General features: G+C 37.7%; 1 protein-coding gene across 1 annotated transcript in view; it reads right to left on the bottom strand.

Annotated features, from left to right (window-relative positions):
- Positions 1–4,507, bottom strand: part of LOC135690284 (glutamyl aminopeptidase) — a 33,184-nt gene extending 28,677 nt beyond the window's left edge. Inside the window, exon 1 of the mRNA XM_089112177.1 lies at positions 4,253–4,507. Within this exon, the coding sequence (XP_088968303.1) occupies positions 4,253–4,439 (187 nt within the window). The 5' untranslated portion in view covers positions 4,440–4,507. The remainder of the gene's footprint in view (positions 1–4,252) is intronic.
- Between the last annotated feature and the right edge of the window lie 15,245 nt (positions 4,508–19,752).

Below are 19,752 nucleotides of genomic sequence, written 5' to 3'. Positions count from 1 at the left end.
TAAGATAAGAACAAGTCAAGAACAAGCTAAGGCTGAGCTACCGTGAAAACCAATTTTGAACTAGATTTTATCTCATAAACGAGGATTTTTAACCATTTGCCGTTTTGGTGTTTGAGGGGGGGGGGGGGGTGTCTGTATTATCAAAAGGACATTTTTCATTCCAAGGTGCGATTCACTTTTGCAAATAGCGTACGAGATTTTGTCCATAACAAAAGGATTTCTGGGGATTTTCAGATAAAACAATAGGATTTTCACAAAAGGTGTACGAGATTTTGTTAGAGTGATTTGCCCCTCGTTTCATTCTACATCACTGTATAGTTGCGGAAAGCGCCAGCTTTTGTTCCCTGTGGCTGGATATTCCGCGTTCCACCATTTAACATCGTCTAGCCTCATCATAGTTTCCGGGTCAGATAAAATCTTCTAAATTCTGTGGTTATTGCATTATTTAAAATTTCGTGATTTCTTTCCAAAATCGATCTAATCTTGCGTTCCACCAATTTAATTAGGTTTCGCTTTTTTCAAAAGACAAAAATTCTTGGAGCAACCACCGAGCAAGGGATCATGGATTATGAATTACGACCGAGGCTGGTTCAACAGGACACCGGGTCTCTTTAAGAGTGTTTCATCTTGTAATACACTCTTTTTTTATAACAACAATTTTATAAGAACACGAGCCTCAAAATCGGTCAAATGTTAAGAACAAATTAAGAACAAGCTGAGGCTGAGCATCTGCGAAATGCAATTTTAAACAATGTTTTTTTCTCAAAATCGAGGATTTTTAGCGATGTATGGGTGCTTTTTCGTCGATTATTTAAACTTTTCGGCAAATGAATGTTGTCTCACTCACTTTGTTGGCAAATGAGGCCTGAACACTTCCCTAGAACCAAAAAGCTAGCACTCGCACTGCTTACACCCTATTAGATTAAGAACAAATTAAGAACAATCCAGCCTCAGATTTTCGAAAAAATTAAGAACAGTCAGCCTGAATTTGAATTTTCTGGTTCTTATAAAAAAAGAGAGTGTATATGCTGTCCTACGGGTAAGAGATGGGGCACAGAATCTGTGACGGTGGCCAGTATGACCCGGTGTCCTCTTTTCATTCATTCATTTCATTCATTTAAATTCTTTAGGGAGGGTGGCCCTTCAGCGGAGAAGCTGATTTTCAAAGGGCCCTTCATCTACATTACATACTACATGCAGGATTTCAAATGTTTGACTTTTTGAAAAAGCTTTTTTACTTACAATAAAAAAAATTGTTTATAAAATAAAATAGAATAAGGTAGAATAAGTAGCCCGATTTTTTAAAACAAAACTAAAACAGAAACAAAAACCAAATTTTTAAAATACCTTAAGTAGGATTTTTAAAGATCCTCTGTCGTTATTTCATAATCCCTGAAAATTTCCCTAGAGCGCAGCTAGCCATTGTTTGGCTTGAATCATAGTATTTCACCCAGAGCTCCAGAGAGGGGGAAAGGGGGCAAATTGTCCCAGGGCCTAGAGGGCGGCACTGATTGGTCAACCTCAACAGTCATGTGCTCGTGTTTCTGATTGGCCTATTTCGATCCACAACTGGGTATATATATTTCCTAGCGTAGAGTTTTCGATCTATGTTCTGACGTTTTAAACTCTGAAGAGTGTCAGACGAAAAGCTTTAGTTTACTAAATGTTTGCTTTTTTCAAAGCCATGTTCAAGTTCTGTACCACTAATAAACTCCGTTTTAAAATGGAATTAATTTAAAGTTAAAAGAATTAGGCCTAATAATAGTAGAACCGTTAATGACTTTCGATGGATTATTCAACCAATTTCAGTTGATCTAAAGGGCATAGAGAACTAAAGTGATGACGTCACAAAAACCTATATTTAGAGTTTTTTAATTTGGATCCCATAACCTCAAAGAGCATCATTGTCGGAAAATGCAGCATTGTCGGAAATATTTTTAGAGCCATTTGATAGTGCCGTTATTACTTACAAAATGGTAAATAATTTGTGTCCAGACAGTCGGAAAGGGCAATTTATTTAAAGGTCTCTAATACCCGGAAACAGGACATGGAAATTTTTGATGCAGACATCCCAAGAAGGAACTACATGAAGTCCTTTTTATGTACCGACCATGCCTGCCAAAAGTATTTGGAACACCCAGCAATTTGCGTTGCATTTGATATCTTTCATTCCTTTTCCGAAAAAATTGCTACTTCTGCCCCCTTTTCCCTTAGAACAATGTTGATGATTCAGAGAAATATCATAAAAGAAGCGCAAAAGAAAGTGCTTCCTAAAATCCTAACCCGTTTCATAATAAACCAACATTGTTCTGTAGGGGAGAGGGGGTGATTGATTTTGACCTTGGAAATTGACGTCAGTGTTCCTGGACTTTTGGCAGGCATTGTAAATGCAGCGACCTGGATTGCTATTCATTTTCAGATAAAAAACAGATCGGCAATTTTAGTGTACAAAGAGGAATTGAAAATTTTTTCCAGACCTAGCATACCCCAAAGCATCACCCTCTAGGAAGAGCAGCAGTTCAATTCTTGTTTTTTCGTAGAGCTTGTGAGTTTTATTTCATTTTTGCAAAGATTATTGGATTTGGGGATAAAAATATGCTGAAATAAAACGAAACGAAGCGAAACGAAGCGAAACGAAGCGAAACGAAGCGAAACGAAGCGAAACGAAGCGAAACGAGACCAAATGAAATGAAATGGCACAGGGCGGAAATGGAAGATAGGAGCGAGGAAGCAGAGATGCGGGGGAGCGTCTAAGAAGAAGCACTTCAACCCTTAACCCCCACCCCATTTTCATTTTCCATCGTGTAAGTGTTTCTGAGAAACCATTTGCAATCGGAGCCTTGGCTTGGCCGCCCTACGATGGTTCAGGTTGAACCAAAGTTGTATCATTTGAATGTTGCACCTGTCAATCAAGATTATCCGAGAACCAATCAAATTCGATTTGCTAATCTGCCGCCGCGGGCTTTTAATTCAAGTGGTTTGATATCAATGATAAGGAGAAATTCAATTCAATGAAGGACTCATTCATTAACAGGTCATAGATTAAACAGGTTGGGACAAGGCTGGCGAGCTTTATCGAATAGTTTGTCTAAGCTTTCATGAAATGGTTCAGAATCCATTCAAAAGGCATATTGTATCCACAAGACCACAGCTATTCAAAGTTTTTGGTAAAGATTTAACGTCATTTTTTTCGCTTCAGACTATAAAAAACTTAATGTTATTTTTCCCCTTTTCTTTAACCTTTAAACAACCTTTTGAATTGACCTCCTTTATAAAATTGACATCTATCTATAATTGCTATTAATGAAAGTAGCCAAAAAGAGGTTGTGGTCTCCTTAGTTTGTTTACCTAGTGGGAGAGCTCCTCCTCTAAGAAATTCCCCTCATGCATATATCTACTGTTTTTGCAAATACCTTCCCAATGAACGTTAATTTTTGCTGTTACACTTCTAGTTTGTGTTTTGTATTTTTGTAGTTTTTGTAACGGTTCAAGTTTTGAAATCAAAACTTGAAAGTCTGAAACTGAAACTGACATCTGTGCCCATAAATGGTAATTTATAGCAGCAACAACCACTTCCTTGTTTCTTCCAGTAGTAGCGATTAATCCCGTTGTGAATGCAATCCGCATACAGGCTACTCAAAAGGAGTCAATTTCATTCCCATTAGATTTAACATAGCATACCCTTGAGTAAAGGCAATTTTTTAACCGTGTTTACTTAAAGGCAGAACACCTACACCATCTGCTCAAATACAACGTCACTGATATACCTCCGTTCGACAAAAACCGGTCAACGAGTCAACAAGGCCGAATTAGCGTAACATGACGAAACATGACATTTTCTTTGCTTCTGCTCCAAAAAACCCATTCTTTGGCATTGGAAACCTGGCAAAATGCATTAATTTGGCACTTAATCGAGCCTTTCCCCTCAAATTTGCTTTTAACGACCAGTGGAGTCAAAAGGGTCGACACAGCTTCCTGTAGGAGTTTTCTGACGTACCAGAACCTTTAAGTTTTTAAATTTGATACAATGACTATTTATTTTTATGCATGCAGTTACTGTAGCTCAATGCTTGCAGTTACCTTGCAAGCTGTTTCACATTCGTACCAAGATATCTAAAGGACCAAAAACCTCAATGAGAGAGGTATGTCAGTGATTCATAATTTAGCGTTCTCGATAATCTTATTACAGCCAGAAAGATTTTACAGCGATCTACCACAATGCCTTTACAAGAGCGATATATAACGAACCAACCTCCTGTGCTACCCGCAACTTCTGTAACCTTTTTCGTTTCTTTCGCATACAGAATCACAAAGATTAGCGCCAGCAAGGCAAAAATTGCACACAATGCCAGAACGATGGTCCATCTTCTCTTTGGCACAAAATCTTTGCCTGGATCACTTAGTTCCAGTTTTTCCGTCGATCCTTCGTACCGAACCATGCCTGTCACGCGAGTTTCATCAATTTCACCGTGCCTGTGCAGTTTTTCGCCAACTAATACTAAAGTCTCCTGGCAAGTTCCTCACCATACATGCTGGCGGTCAATGGCAGGCGGGTCGTCTCGCGGGCATCACGCGTTGCCCTAGCCCTGTCCGAATAGGGGAAACGGAATGGGTGAAGCAAACGTTCAAGCGAGAAGAAGAATTGTGTGTGTTGGCTATTTTTTCCCAACATACCCACCAGCTTAACCTGTGTACCGAATAATTTCCCAATTCTTTTAATGTCTTTTTCTTTGAAAATTCTTCGGAGACACAGCCCGTCACTGATCCTAGACTGTTGGGGCAACTAATGTAAAGAAAGTTTCTTCTTACCCCCCTCTAGCCCCAATTTGGGCAGACATTCTGCAGATGCTGTTTTACTTGTAGAGTTTGGTTCAATGTATTTGTTGTAGCCTAAACATTCTAAAGGGGCCAGGACCTGCCAAAGGCCAAGATCAATGCGGATCATTTGATAAAATAGGACATAAGAAATTTAAATAAGTCACAGACAGAAATCTTTTAGAAAACGGGGTTGGATCAAAGTCGATTGGAATTAGCAGTTTTATGCAATTAGACTTCAGCAAGCAAACAGGTTTCTTGACATGTTTGTGCAGGTGACAAATCAAGTAGATCGTAAACAAATAACGGACGGCCTAAAAGAATTGAAGGATTTACCCGACAAGATGGCAGGATATTATAAAGCCATATGATTGGCTAACTTTGTAGCCAATGGGATTAAAATACATTTACAGAATGAGTCGGCATTTTAAGTAGTTTGGCTAGCCGATCTCTGCAGTTCGACAGAGAAACCCTAAAGGCCCCCTAATTTCCCCTTTTCCCTACCAACTAAACAAAGTCTAGTGTCTCAAACGAAAGGGAATTGGGTACCAGGGGGCATGCCCCCACATTTTTGCAAAACAATAAAGCGCTTTCAGGTTCTTTTATTGTTAGTGATGAATTTTCCCTTGACCCCCGAATAATTTTCATGGACTCCCACTTATGTCGGTGCCCATGAATTCTAGGGCTTAAGCCTTGGGAAAACAACTAAGTATTTCACAAAAAATTCCATTCCACTAGTCTAGTTAAGAGTTTAGCTAAAAGTGTATTTATTGGCCTGTTTAGATAACCCTGCTTGCTATTATTTAGTCGCGTTGAGTGATGTTGAACGAAGTTTGATCCTGGTCAAAAATGTTTAGCGATGTTTAGCCCGTGTTTAGTTGTTTTGCCATCAAATAAACATTCGGTGTTCTTGCACAGGCGCAGTAGAATGAAGTTAAACAAGGACATAAAGCTTTACAGCTCGGTCGCTCAAGCAAATTGAGAATTAAATGGGTCCTTAGGCAAACGAATAGGTTTCAATCATAGGCGTAGACGTGCATTTTTTTCAGGGGGGAGGGGGCCCAAAAGATTTCCTCTGATGCTTCCAGCCTCTCTGAAGGATTGGCCTCGAGTTGGATCTGACCTTATGTTCACAATAATTTCATACTTTGTTTTGCTGTAAACGCAACTATCTAATGCAACAAATCTTATGCGTGAAACCAATAATATAACAAACTAATCTTGAAATTGGTAAAGCACTTCCTTATTTTCCAGGAGGGGCTCAGCCCCCCCTTGATTTTCGTCAGGAGAGGCTGAAGCCCCAGAGCCTCCCCCCCCCCCTGAGTTTACACCTATGGTTTCGATGACTTGAAAGTGAAATTGATCTCCCTCTTTTTATACACAGTCTAAGAAAGTATATTTGACAAGAACAAGATTACAAAGACGATGCCAAATGGGAGCATGATAGCCATGACTAACCATTGACCTTAACAGAAAACAATACAGCAGCACCAAATTGGCCCCCCTCCCATACTTATTGGCCATATTTTTGTGCGTGAATAGTGAAATTTCGATTTTATATGCGTGATTCGTTAATTACGATTCCAACGTGAAGCGTGAAACATGAGTTTTCCTTGCGTTATGTCGTGAAAAGGTTTTAACTATCCGTGAATTGGTGAATGAAATTTTGAATGTTAATCTAAAAATTTGCCTCAATTTGGTGCGTAATAAACCAATAATAGTTAGATCTCAAATTAGTATTTAAAGTTTGAAAGTAGTGTTGTAGTCCTTCAAACAGGGCTCTGATTAAGCAAAAGCTGATATTACGGTTTTTGTTTGCGTGAGCGTGAAAGCCAATTTTGCAGTGCGTGAATGCGTGAAAAGTCAAAAAATTGTGCGTGAATGCGTGAATCACAACCACTATGGGGAGGGGCCACCAAAGGTCAGGGGCGGACTGGATCCAAATTTAGGGCCCGGCAAATACGTCGAGAAAGGGGCCCCAAAATTCAAATAAAGTTTACGGGTATCTTTTGCGGCAACATTTTTAAGACTGGCTTGAAAAGCTTTTGGAATGTTGCTATTAGTTTTCATTAGTTACCTTAAGAAACCTCAAGGTAACTTCAAATACCTTAAGAAACTCCAGATTCAACACAGCGGAGTCACATCAAAAAGATATATGATTTAATACCGTATCATACAGATGTAGCCAAATATGTAACTAAGTTCCAAACGAAATAACAAAATACTCAACTTTACAAATAATCAAGAAAAAAACCTTGGGATTTTCATCGTTTAATTGTACTTGTGACCTTTGCAAGGAATATTGATCTACGTTATATTTATCGGTTTAATCAGTTGGTTTTAATCAAATTGAGTATAACTAGAGATTGTGCCAACTTTAAATAAACAAAGAAAGAAAAAATCCAGGGATGTAGGCATTAGCGTAAAATTAACATAGGGGTTCTAGAATCCTTTATTTGGGTCCGCGTCATTTTCACTGTATTGCCTGGGTTTCATTCTGACGTAGGATAAGTGGAAAGAGAAAGTTATGCCATTGCAGGGGGAAAATTAGCGTTTTCTAGCTAAATGACTTTTTTAAGTGGGAGAAGAATGTAGCAAAGAAGATTTAACGGCAGGTTGTGGTCGAGAATTTATTTTTACAATAGTGTATGAATTTCTAGGGTTAAATCTGGGTGAATTAAGCGTCGCTGTAGTCTTTCTACAACTAAACTTTTGATTGGTGGATGGCTAAATTCCTCAAACATAGAAGTCCGCAATGAAATAGTATCTTCCCACAGAGCAAATCATGGGCCTAATGGAACGTCTCAGCTACTCAAGTGAATCTTGATATGTAATTTTTCAGTCAAAGCATAATGGGGGTCGATATTTTTCCGATCATTGGTTGAGCAGCCAGGTTAATTGATTGGTTGAGCAGCAGGTATATGGAGACACCAGTAGCTTAGGCAGGGCAGTGAAACGTTACTGGAAGGTGGTAGAGAGGGGGGAGGGGGGTAACAAGGTGTTTAGATTGTCCCGGGGTCTACTATAGGTCGCCACCATGGCTAGAAACTTTGGCCGAATTCAAGAAAAAATTTGGAAATATGACATTATAGGGATTGGCATTCTAAAATATTTACAACATTAAGTTTGGCCAAAGGAGGATCCTAGGCAATGCCTGTTAGCTTTCGCTTACAATAATTCCCATGGTTCAAAGTGGTTTGATTTGACATAACAATGGGGAAGAAGTTGGAGTTGGTTTTATAATAAACTTTCAAGTGTCAGAATAGGAAAAAAGATTAACAACGAGGAATGAGTTGGATATGGTACAAGCGATGCGAATGTGGCGAGTCAGAATTATAGGAGCTGACTCTAGGATAATCTGGACTGAAAGAAAACAAAGCTGGGTAAAAATAGAAGGAAATGGAAAAAGGCTTGAAGTTCAACGAAAACAAGCAACGTCTTAAAAATGTTCTGCGAAGATTTCCTTCTCGAATGTAGAAGAAGGTACAGCATTAGCTTTCTCTACATTTCACCCTCATTTGTGGCTAAAGATGACAGTTTTTGTCCGGTAAAATGTGTTCGCGTAAAGCCAATCTCCTCAAACATTCCCCGTAATTCTATGAAATGACGTCCCTGACGATAAGTTTTTCACAATTACCGAAAAACCAAGATCATAATCTCAACTTTTGGCGACAAACGCAACATTTCCGACACACATAACTTTAAGCAAATTTCTAAAAGCAACAGATAAAACACTGTCTTGTTTAAAGAAGACAATAACTAAATGTTATCAGTAAGAAATCTTCAAAAGTAGTGAGTCATTCCATTCTTCGTTTAGATGTCAAAGTCTACATCCATATCTATATGAGTATAATACTTGTAATGCATTTTAGTCTTCCAGTTGCATCTTCTGTTCTTGTTCAGTTTACCATGGCAGACATGTGCTGTTTTGATTCAGCTTTCTATGCGTTACACGATTCTTGTCTGATCGAAGCACAAGCAAGAAGGGGGGCCGAGCCCTCCGCTGTTTTGATGTATATTCTCAAATATATCTGGTTAGCATTAAAGCAATCTACCTTTCTAGGAATTGAGTCAAAAATCTGTCATGTCTTTGCAAACATTGAAACTGAGGGCCCGATGAGAAATTTTTTCCAATTTTGGAACTTCCATTAAGTATTATATTATTGCACTAGGAACAGCGAGCCCTGGGCCCAGAATACTGCATGCTTACGTGGGGCCCCAAATTTTGGAAAATGTTTTTTTCATTACTTAAATACCTTAAAGTGATCTGTTTTTCACTCTGTAGCCACTTATCTCGAGAAAGTCTAGGTGTAATGGCAAGAGAAGATGGCCCCTACCAAACAATACAAGTTGCCAATTTACAGTAAAATGAAAAAAAATTTCAATAGTTTTGAGAGGGCCCAACGGGCGATTGCGCGGTAGCCCGACCGGCCAGTCCGCCCCTGTCAGTGGCTATACCAAAATCCTGTTTAGACCGTGCTGATAGCTGGTTCGATCAAAAGACAAAGAGGCTACAACTTGAAGAAAAGACAAAACTTTAACAAGACTTTGACCCCGTTTACACGAGACCTGGACCAGATCGGATCCATAAGTATCCGGATACTTTTGGATCCGATCCCTGAAATGGCAATGCGTTTACACGGGATCCGATCCAGAACCATTTGCGTTTACACGGGAACGGATCCAGATGAATTCAATTGGTTACGCGCATGCGCTTTTTGAAAATTGGCGCGCATATGATGTTTTCAGAACTTCGTGCGTGATCAAAACACAGTTCAACCTGAACATGGAGGGAGGTAAAGCTAAAAAGGGTAAATTTTCATGAACTGGAGAAAAAACCGTGCTACTTTTAAAAGCAGTGTTGAACTACAAACTGCAAAGCTTGCAGATTGGCAGGATAGGGAAAATATAAGGACACAGTACGACGACATATCGTCAAAGTTTCGTAATAATTCTTCAACACAGTAGTCTATCAACTTGAATTTCGGTTTTCTGGCGCCAAAAAGGCACGGATTACACTTTCAAACTACCTCGAATTGAAAAATATTCTGTCTCACTTTCGACAAATAACGTAGACGGATCCGATCTGGACCAGATCCACCCGTTTACACGGGATCCGGTCCAGATCGGAACCATACGGGATCACCTCTGAAAGCGATCCCAAAAGTGTTCGGATAGCGGATCCAAAAGTATACGGATCAACCAGATTCCGTGTAAATGCAAGGCCTATCCGTACTCTTTTGGATCCGATCCGGTTCGGATCCACTCTCGTGTAAACGGGATGTTTGGTGTGGCCCTTAATGCTGTTTCTACATTACTATATATTTTGCTAAAAGATAAATAGAGAAGGACGAAATGCTAGATACGTTAAACTTTTGTGGTATTTTCTGGTGCTACAAGAAACGTTCTGATGTATGAATGAATTTTAGCGATTTTTTTACTTTCATAACAACATAATATGCACAAGGGTTTGATTTGACAGGTTTTAAGTGCTATTTAGTTGCAGTATTTCGTTGATCTACCTGCCCTCAGTCTATCAGTTTTCTATTTGGAACAAAGGTAAGACAGTGCTTTTGATTAAATGAAGGGATAGGTCCCTCGTGTCTCTCTTGAATACACAACTGATTGGTGAATAACAGAAGCTCCTAGAGCAGACCCGTTTCAATGGGAAGTAGGAAGTCTTTGCTAAACAGGTTAAGGATTTTTGGACCTCATTAGCAAATACCAAAGTGTGATCAAATATCAATTCAAATTTACTTCCACGAACATCTTCATCGAAGGGCGGATTTAAGCGGCAAGGAATGGGAGGGGGTGGGGCTAGATCATTATTTGAAGTTGGTGCCACACCCTTCATGCGACGGGACATTTTGAAAACGCTCATTTTAAACTTTCAATTTTATAAAAGAATTTAACGAAGGGCGCAATAATTTTAGAGGGTTGTCGCACTCCGCAGAAGTCCCGGTAAATCCATCCCTGTCTTACATGTTGCTACTTAAGTGCTTTAACGTCCTATCAAATATTAGTGAGTAAATCGATCCTTAAAGGAAATATATTCTACAGGCACTGCGAAGCGTTAAGAAAAGTAAAGGGTTTAAAAAAGTGGGGGGGGGGGTAAACCGAATAAAAGGGGGCTTGACTGGTGAATCATTGTTTTCCTTTTTCCATTTTTGACAAATGCCCCCCGTCCCTGCATCCTTCTCCGAGGTGACTGTTTTACGGTCGTTTCGTTATTTGCCATAGTTCGAAAACAACGTAGAGGGAGTTTCGATATCAATTATTGATAACAGAAAGAGACCCACGCTAACCCCATCACTGAAAAGAGTCGTTTAAAGATGTTAATCAAATTCCCACGTGAAAGCTTCTGAAATTTAGAACTTTACGTAATATCGAGAGGCAAATTACTTGATAAATATCTGGTACACTTTTCATGGAATTCCTGTTGTCTAATTTGGAATTTCTTGGAAACGACCATGATTTTGTGAAGATCGCGTACACTTCCTTTAAGAATGAAATACCCTCGTGTTATTATGAACGTTTTCCTATTAATGCTCCACGATATTGTAACTTAAGTGCTAGGCCGATTTTGTTTCTAGTCGTAGTGTTGGTTTTGTCATAGGCCATTTTCGAACCGCGTAGATCATTATTTACTTATACTGTTTCCATATTTTAAGCCAAATCTTTAAATATGGATCCTCATTTAAAGTGGTTTATAGTCAAGGGCAATATGTTATGAGCATAAATGGTTTTCAAAACAGTTTAAATAGCATGGCTTTTGACGGTAAAATGCACAGGTCACTTAATGCTGAAGATCATCAGAACGAGGTTTCATTTGAACACAGCAGAGCCTCGTTTAAAATCCTACCCATTATAGGCCAATGGTTGTTCAAGACATCTTCGCAGGTGCATGGTTTCGAAAACAGATAACGCATTTTATGAAAAGAAACGCTACGGCTGGGGAGTTAAAAAAACACGACGTTTACGATTCTCACGTTTGATGTACGTAACTTTCGCGTTGGTGTTGTAATAGACCATCTTCCGAGCCGTGTAGGTCATTACTTATTCATGCTGTTACCATCTTTTAAGCTAAATGTTTAGCCAATAACAGATTGGTTGAATTTGCAATGCTTCTTATAGTGTTTGGACACAAAACTAGCAGATTTACATTGTTGAGTGTTCTGCAGTTGCGGAGATTGTAAAAACCGGACCAAGAGATGTGGAACAACAGATCAAGCTAATACTTTTTGAAAGAGAATCTGAAAAACCCAAACATTCTATTAACTTGATCTACTTCCAACAAGTTTGCAAATAACCAAACACTTTTTCAAAAAACTACTCAATTTCTGCTGAGCCTAATTTTTTTTGAGATTTGTTATAAACTTTAAACCGTGGACCGGGCTACGCAGAATTCAGAAAGAAAACATCCTTTGCATATTATCAACAAAACTTTTATATATATTTATAACTGCAATCACTTTACATCACCGCGTGTTCCTACTCCCTACTCCAATCTAATCTATTGCTGACGTGCTGCGCTGCAATTCGCTGCGCACGCCGCTACGCAGTACTTTACAACAAGATTTGAGGCTTTGAGTCTAAAGTAATTTTCAAAAAAATTTTATTGAGAAATTTTAAATCATTGCTGTTGACTTCTTTCATAACGAAAACATTCTAGGAAATGAAACCTACTACACACTGTTTTATAAGAACCAGTAAATTCAAGTTCAGGCTGACTGTTCTTAATTTTTTCGAAAATCTGAGGCTGGATTGTTCTTAATTTGTTCTTAATCTAATAGGGCGTATGCAGTGCGAGTGCTAGCATTTTCGCTTTAGTGTGGTGTTCAGGTCTCATTTGCCAACAAAGTGAGTGAGACAGCCTTAATTTGCTGACAAATTTGAAAAGTCGCCGAAAAAGCACCCACACATCGCTAAAACTCCTCGTTTTTGAGATAAAACGTTGTTGGAAATTCCATTTTACTCAGCCTTAGCTTGTTTTTAATTTGTTCTTAACTTTTGACCAATTTTGAGGCTCGTGTTCTGATAGAATCGTTCTTATAAAAAAGAGTGTACCACAATACCCGATTTTTTTTTTATAAAAAACAAAGTTCAACCTTGGGTTCTTCAGTTTCATAAGACTTTGTGAACATCCATGTTGGTGAGGGTTTTCGCAGCTGCAGAACGCAAGCTCGTCAGTCCTTCTGTTGTTTTTAATTGCACTTGGCATTTCTGACAAGAGATTTGCTTCTATTCTTATGTTGTACTTAGATGAATAAAAACCTGTTTCAGAAATGACATAAAAGGGACTCAAGGAACCAACCGGTGGGATGAGCCTCACAAAAAGGCATTTTAAATGTTTTCTAGATTTTATTTATTTATTCGCAACCGCTGTTCTCATTTTGATCAGAAATAGACGTATTTAAAATGAAGTAACTTTTGGCTTACGAAAAATCTCTTACATTTTTACGTTGTTCATAACTCCTCCACAACCCCCCCCCCGCCCCCCCCAGGGAAACGAGAGTGAGTAGACAATTCGAAATGCTTCTTCATGCAGAGAAAATAAAGTCTCTCAACAAGAAATTACCATACCTAAAAGCCACGCCTACCAGTTGGCAAATTGAGGGCCTGCAAGCCCTTATCTTGACATCTCTAGCGACGTTCCCTCATTTCCCATCTTATCTTTTGGCCTAAGGAGCACTTGCCCAATTGCACCCCGTTCTTTAGCACCCCTGTATTTCAGAATAACATTGTGGAAAAGCTCATGACGTTGTCTATTCTTTGATGATTTTAATGATTGAATTGCCTCTACAACCCTCGGTTTACGGGTATAGAAAGAATATGGACCCACATACAGTTACTCAAAGAATGCCTTACATCCTTTGAAAATTCGAAATTTCTAAGAGTATCGAAATATAAAGAGCATATGTACTTAAAGAGTATCAAAATCTACTGGTACAAGAATCTAGAGCAAGAAAGACAAAATAGTTAGGTTTAATACAATTCATTTATGATCCATTCATAATATACATTCACAATTTAATACCTACATTAATTTTTAGATGCAAAATAAATATTCATGTATACATGTTATTGCTTGTCTAAAGTTAATAGTTTTTAAAACCACTTATTCATACATAGTTACAAAATATTTAGTTTAATTCCCATATAACTATTAATCAACTAACATTTTTTCTCTCTGGTTTTCGATGTCTTTTTATTGATGAAGTAACATCTACAGTGTAATGTAGTATATTGATTTTAAGAACAAGGAAGACTAACTTATGAAGCCTTAAAGGGTCGATATGTCTCTATTTGCTCAGGATCTTAAGTTCCTTGAGATAATGCGTGCCCTCATCTCAAAAAGGTTGCCAACCTGTTTTCTTATGCGAACAAATGTTGGCGTTCTAACGGGGCCGATTCGCTTCTTCTTATTCGACCTATCTTTTACCAAGGCCCGTTTCATTCTCTGTAGAACTTCGAAAAGATTTCTTGGTTTAGTTTCTGACTCCTTATTAGTAAGGGCAGGTTCAGGGTCCTGACATTCATTTGGACCTGACAATATTTCATTGAAATTAGGCCGGTCAAAATTATCGCAGGTTATTTGTGTAATAGGACAAGGAGTACTTTCTCTGTTTAATTGGCTCACTTGTGCAAGAGAGCTTTTCGTGGCTTCTTGCACCACTTCTACTTTTACTTGTTCTACCTTGTCTAAACAGGCAGCTTGGGCAGAGCAATTTCTATTCTTGCTAAGAGAATTCGCTGCCAAGTTTTGACCTAAACACGAATCTTTGGAAAGATCTCGTGTTGGCTGTTTCTTAGCTTCTCCAGTAGTATTTATTATCTCACAGGTATAATAATTTTCACTACGTTTAACTAAACGCAATATGTTAATACTACTGCGAGAAGGTTCTTTCCCTTTCGAAGGAAATTTGGCATGGTTTTCTGCCCAGCCCGCTACAGAAATGTCTTTATTCAAAAGAAATTCGTTTGCTTTAATCGTCCTAGCATTGTCAGAGACACTTTTTCATCTTTTTCTCCAGTTGCGTGACGTCACACTCTTGTGCTAGCACCTTCTCAGCAACCTCGTCATCACGCTTTCGCTTTCTTCCATTTACACCGAAACGAGGTATATTCTCACATTGGTCAGCCAATTGATCAGCATGAAGAAATTTGTCCATCTTCAATGGACTCGTCTTGAAAACCGTAGCCCCAGCTGTCATGGCAACGTTAAACTCTTCCTCAGTTCTCATTTTGCAGAGAGCGAGATTTTTCTTAAGTTCCTCCTTAACTGGAAGGAAGTTCCTTAAACGCTCCTCCGCATCAACGGTAGAGAGATCAAGCAAGAGTTGGATCTCGTTTGATCTGAGATTTTGATTCTAAAGAATGAATTGAAACGCAAATTGAAAAGAAATGAATGAATTTTAAAATGGTTTTGAAATGAATTTTCATTTATATTTTCCTTTTAGGGATATTAGTTACGCTGAGTTGTTGTTCAACTATGGGAATAACAGTTCGTTGCTTCATTTATTTATTTATTTGCTCTTATTTGAACACGATACCTTCTTAGCTATTTAACAAATTAACTAGAAAAATAACTAAAGCTGCTCTTTCAAGGGATCGTGTTTGCGTCGTTCTACCTCAAGAACTCCTTTAGTCTTACTTTAAAGGAGCTCAATGACGCAGAATCTTGTATTTGTTTTGGGATCTCGTTCCAAGTACTTGCTCCCTGGTATTCAAAATACTTTTTGCTGTATTCAAGGCGAAGCCAAGGAATTTCAAAATCATCAATTTTTCTTGTGTTATATTTCGAGATATTCGAACTAGCAGTGAATTTATTTTTGAGGTTCATTTGTGCAGATCCCATTATACACTTTGTATATAGTAATTAGCCTGTCATATTTTATTAGATTTTGTACATTGAGCCAATCGCATACCCATTGAGCTTTCTTTACATGATTGTTGTCAATAAGATGTCAATGTCCCGTTTTTGAACTTCATTCCATGGCAGATTCAAATTTTTGGCTTTTTTATATCAACATTTAATCCCAAATGATACAGTAGAAATGAAAAGTCGCTATGTTAAATTTTAATCGCACCTTATCAATTGTCTCAATTGTTTCCAGCATTCTGTCCAATGATTTCATTGTCTTGCGCACAACTTTCCCGAACTTTTTAAGTCTGGAGTTCATCGATTCGTCATCTGCCTGAAAAATTTAAAAGTATTGCTATGAGATCTGAATACAATAAGAAATTGAAGGAAATGGAAACATAGATGAAGATAAACAATAAATACAGATGAACTGAGAAGTGAAATAAAGATAGTTCTTTTGCAATAATGCCTCATTTGCATAAGCTCAGTATTACAATGTCAAATACCTAAGTAATTCGCAGTCTTATGATTTCAGTAAAGGAAATCTCAAGATTGGCATTTTTGATTCTCTTACCAATGCATTCAGCAAGATAAGGTCTTTAAAACAGAAATCTGCCTGATGTTTTAACTACAAATCAAATTAGGAAAAATCAATCAGAAGGTTGTAGGGTTAGAAGGAGGTGAAAAGAACCTCTTGCAGAAAAGGACAAAATTTAGTAACGCTTGCGTAACACAATATGCAGTGGATTGTCAAAAGATATTGTTACATGAGAATGTAAGACATTGTGCTCAATTTCTTATGATTATAACGATGGTGAAGCAGAGAGAAACAATTGGTCTAAAGAGGAAGGGGCAGGCAACCAAAGGAAGCAAAAGTTTTCTCAAAGCTGTAAATGACATTGATTCCTGCTTTGCCTTAGATTTTAGCGATATATTTAAAGAGGAAAGGTATGCGATTCTGCAATATTACAGAAAGGAGATTTGATTGGATACCAAAGTTCCATTTTTGCCAAATCATCAAGACTTTCTTTCGCTCACCTTTGTGAAAGCCGATCGGCGATAAGACGAGTCCGACAATTTTTCGATGACATCATGATCATCTGACGACGTTTCAGTCATACGTTTCGCAATGTCCAAGAACAATCCTACAAAGACAGAAATGTGTTGAATTAAAGACAACATCCAGTCTTTTGTGTTCAACTGAACAATTCTACTTCATGCTAATCTTGTGCAAAAATAAATTCAGTTTTTCTGACGATGCATTTAAAAATCTGGAACGAGGTTCTGGCTAAGAGTGTTTGTAATGCCCTCAGAACAACAGAGATGAAAAATATTATTGGAATTCCAGGGAAGGTGACATAATTAAGACCTCACTCAAGCCTTCCATATTCCCCTATACATTACCCTATACAGTAAATAAAAATAGGGCGCTGCTCACTCCTGGAGAGTTTGTTAAATGAGGAAAGTTTGAAATATTGGTTAGCTTAAAATATACTTATTTAGAATTCAAACGGTGGAATTTGCAGAAAAATAATAAACTTTGTGATACGACAGAAAATTCTCTTAAACATGGACTTTGTGAAAACGAAAGGGGGCAGTTCGAAACAGTTGTGTTTCAGAGAGTGAAAGAGCAGTCACGTGAGTACAAGATGATTGAAAAGAAAACGAGGCATAGAGAAGGAAAAATTAGAAAAGAACTGGAGAAAAAATAAGATGAAGTAAAGATAAGAAGAGGAATTAGAAGGAGAAAGAGAGGAAAAGCTGGGAGGTAAAAAGAAGAGGAGGAGACATGGGGCGAAGAGAAGATGAATTTTGTGGATACAAGACGTTGATAAGAAAAGAGAAAACGGCGAGCAGATGAAGTAAAAGAAAAAAGAGAAGACGATGACGAAGATGAAGAAGAACAAGAAGAAGTAGAGAAGAAAGGTTAAAAAGGATGAAGTGGAAGAAGTAGAAGCTACAGATGAAAAATAGAAGATACAGATGAAAGGAAGTAGAAACAGAAAGGGAGGGAAAACAAGAAGCAGAGGAAGAAAAAGAAGACACGGAAGAAGGAGAGGAAGGGGGAGAAAGAGAGGAAGACTAAGGAGAAGAAGAAGGAAGAAGAAAATAAGAGGGAAGAAGTTGCATAAGAAGGGTAAGACTTCTTTAATCCATTTGTAGAAGGGCTAATAGCGAAGTGAAGTTTCAAGCAGTGATCACATACCGTAATGCTGCGCAAAATGGCTGAAAATGGAGAGCAGTTTTCTTCTTTGGCGTTGGCCAACGTTGAGTACCTAAAATGGAATAGAAAATATGTAAATGGAATTCGATTGTCAAACCAAGTGAGTTACTTTGAGAATGTGAAGGGTTTCGTTGGCTTGGAAGTTCTTCAAATGTAGAAATAGGGATACATTCAGATTCAAGTGAGTGTAGGTACTTTTTGCCCCTGATTTCAATAGAAATAGAAACTTGTAGTTCACATGAAATGAATTGCTCTCTGCTTCATTGGTGTAGGCCAGGTAGTCTCTCCTTTGATTCGTTTTAACATTTATAAATACACTCATTATTTTTTATTAAAAACAAAGGCCGATGTTGAGTACTCCAGTTTCTTAATGTTCTGGAAATTTCAATACTCATTGTTTCTTAAGCGTTTCTTAATTATGATGTCATGAATGATGTTATGAAATGTTCGTGACCTTTCTTAGCACGTCAAGAGGTTCGCTTCCGTTCTGATGCTGTATGTAGACGTTGGAAGTATATTTTTATCCCTTGTGTCCTAATTTCTAGGCCATCAGGGCAATCATGTTCTTGGATTTTAGAAAATTTCGTTGTTCTCAATTTTATCACGATTTAATAGTTTCTTATTTTTTTTGCTTCGAGTATTGAACTTTCTTAATTTTTTCTGAATGTCCTGTACTCGTTTTTTATAGCCAGTTTCTTATAAAAAAATATGTGTATGTACAACAAAGGAAGCACAGGATATGTTGCCTGCCTTGCCGGATTTGTGAATCTTGCAATGAGTATGAATAATTTTCAGGAATGGAACAATACAAAGTGATAAGAGTTGTAAAATAAATTGAATTTAAAAAATGCCGGTGTCGAACTACACTTGATGAGCAAAAGAATTGCACAGGTCGAAATTCAAACCACTTTTATGAAGCCATTAGGCGTATTTTTGTAGTTATAATCCAATCAAACCAAACTTCAAACCGTTGAAAACTTTTAATTTTAATTTTTAATTTAATTTTAACTTTTTGAAAAATAAAAAACTTAAACTTTTTATTGGACAGTCTCCCAGCTTTGAAACCTTTGTGAGACTTGCTAAAACTTTATCGAAAAGTTTAGTAACAGGTTCTGTTAATCATAAAATGATACGTCCAGAAAAACATTTGCAAGCTCAAAATTTAGCGTTGAATCGTAATCGTTATTGGCCAAGGTGATCGTAATTTTGTTTTTTTCATTTAATGAGAGGACGAAATATTGTTTTACACAATTGTCAACATTATTTGTTTCCATTACAAAATTGCAATCTGTTGGAAAGATGGATTTTACGATGTGTGACACATTTTATTGATTGAATTTTGCTGCGACATATCACGAAGCGGCCGCTGCGATTAGGCCCATTGTGGCTCCAAAAGTTTCCGACCAAAACATTTAGCAGAATCTTCAACAAAAGTGAGGAAATTGAGCAGTTCGAGACCTAAAGGACAAAGTAAGTAGATCCCCAATTTCATTGTAATGAGATATCGCAAATTGGGGCAAAGATGAACTTTTTTACTGCAAACGTTTCACAAGTACTTCAATCGTCATTGCTCAATTTTTTTGATTTTGCAAATGTTGATATTGGTTAGAGATAGGCAAAAATCAAGAATCTTCTTCCATTTACTATTTTCACCATCAAACCTTGATAAATTTCCCAACATATTCCAGTAAAAAAGTCATTTTATAACGTTTATGAAACTTGCTATGGCCACATGAATTTTGGTTCGCTAACAAATTCTGCTACAGTACCGCCATTTCTGTTCTAGCCTGTGCAATACTTTTGCTCACTAAGCGTATGAAAATAAAGGCTGAAAGATATTGACAAAAAA

Source organism: Rhopilema esculentum, chromosome 1, assembly GCF_057945365.1.
Source record: "Rhopilema esculentum isolate cy_ngs chromosome 1, ASM5794536v1, whole genome shotgun sequence".
Lineage (NCBI taxonomy): Eukaryota > Metazoa > Cnidaria > Scyphozoa > Rhizostomeae > Rhizostomatidae > Rhopilema > Rhopilema esculentum.
This window is presented reverse-complemented; position numbering and strand designations above follow the sequence as displayed.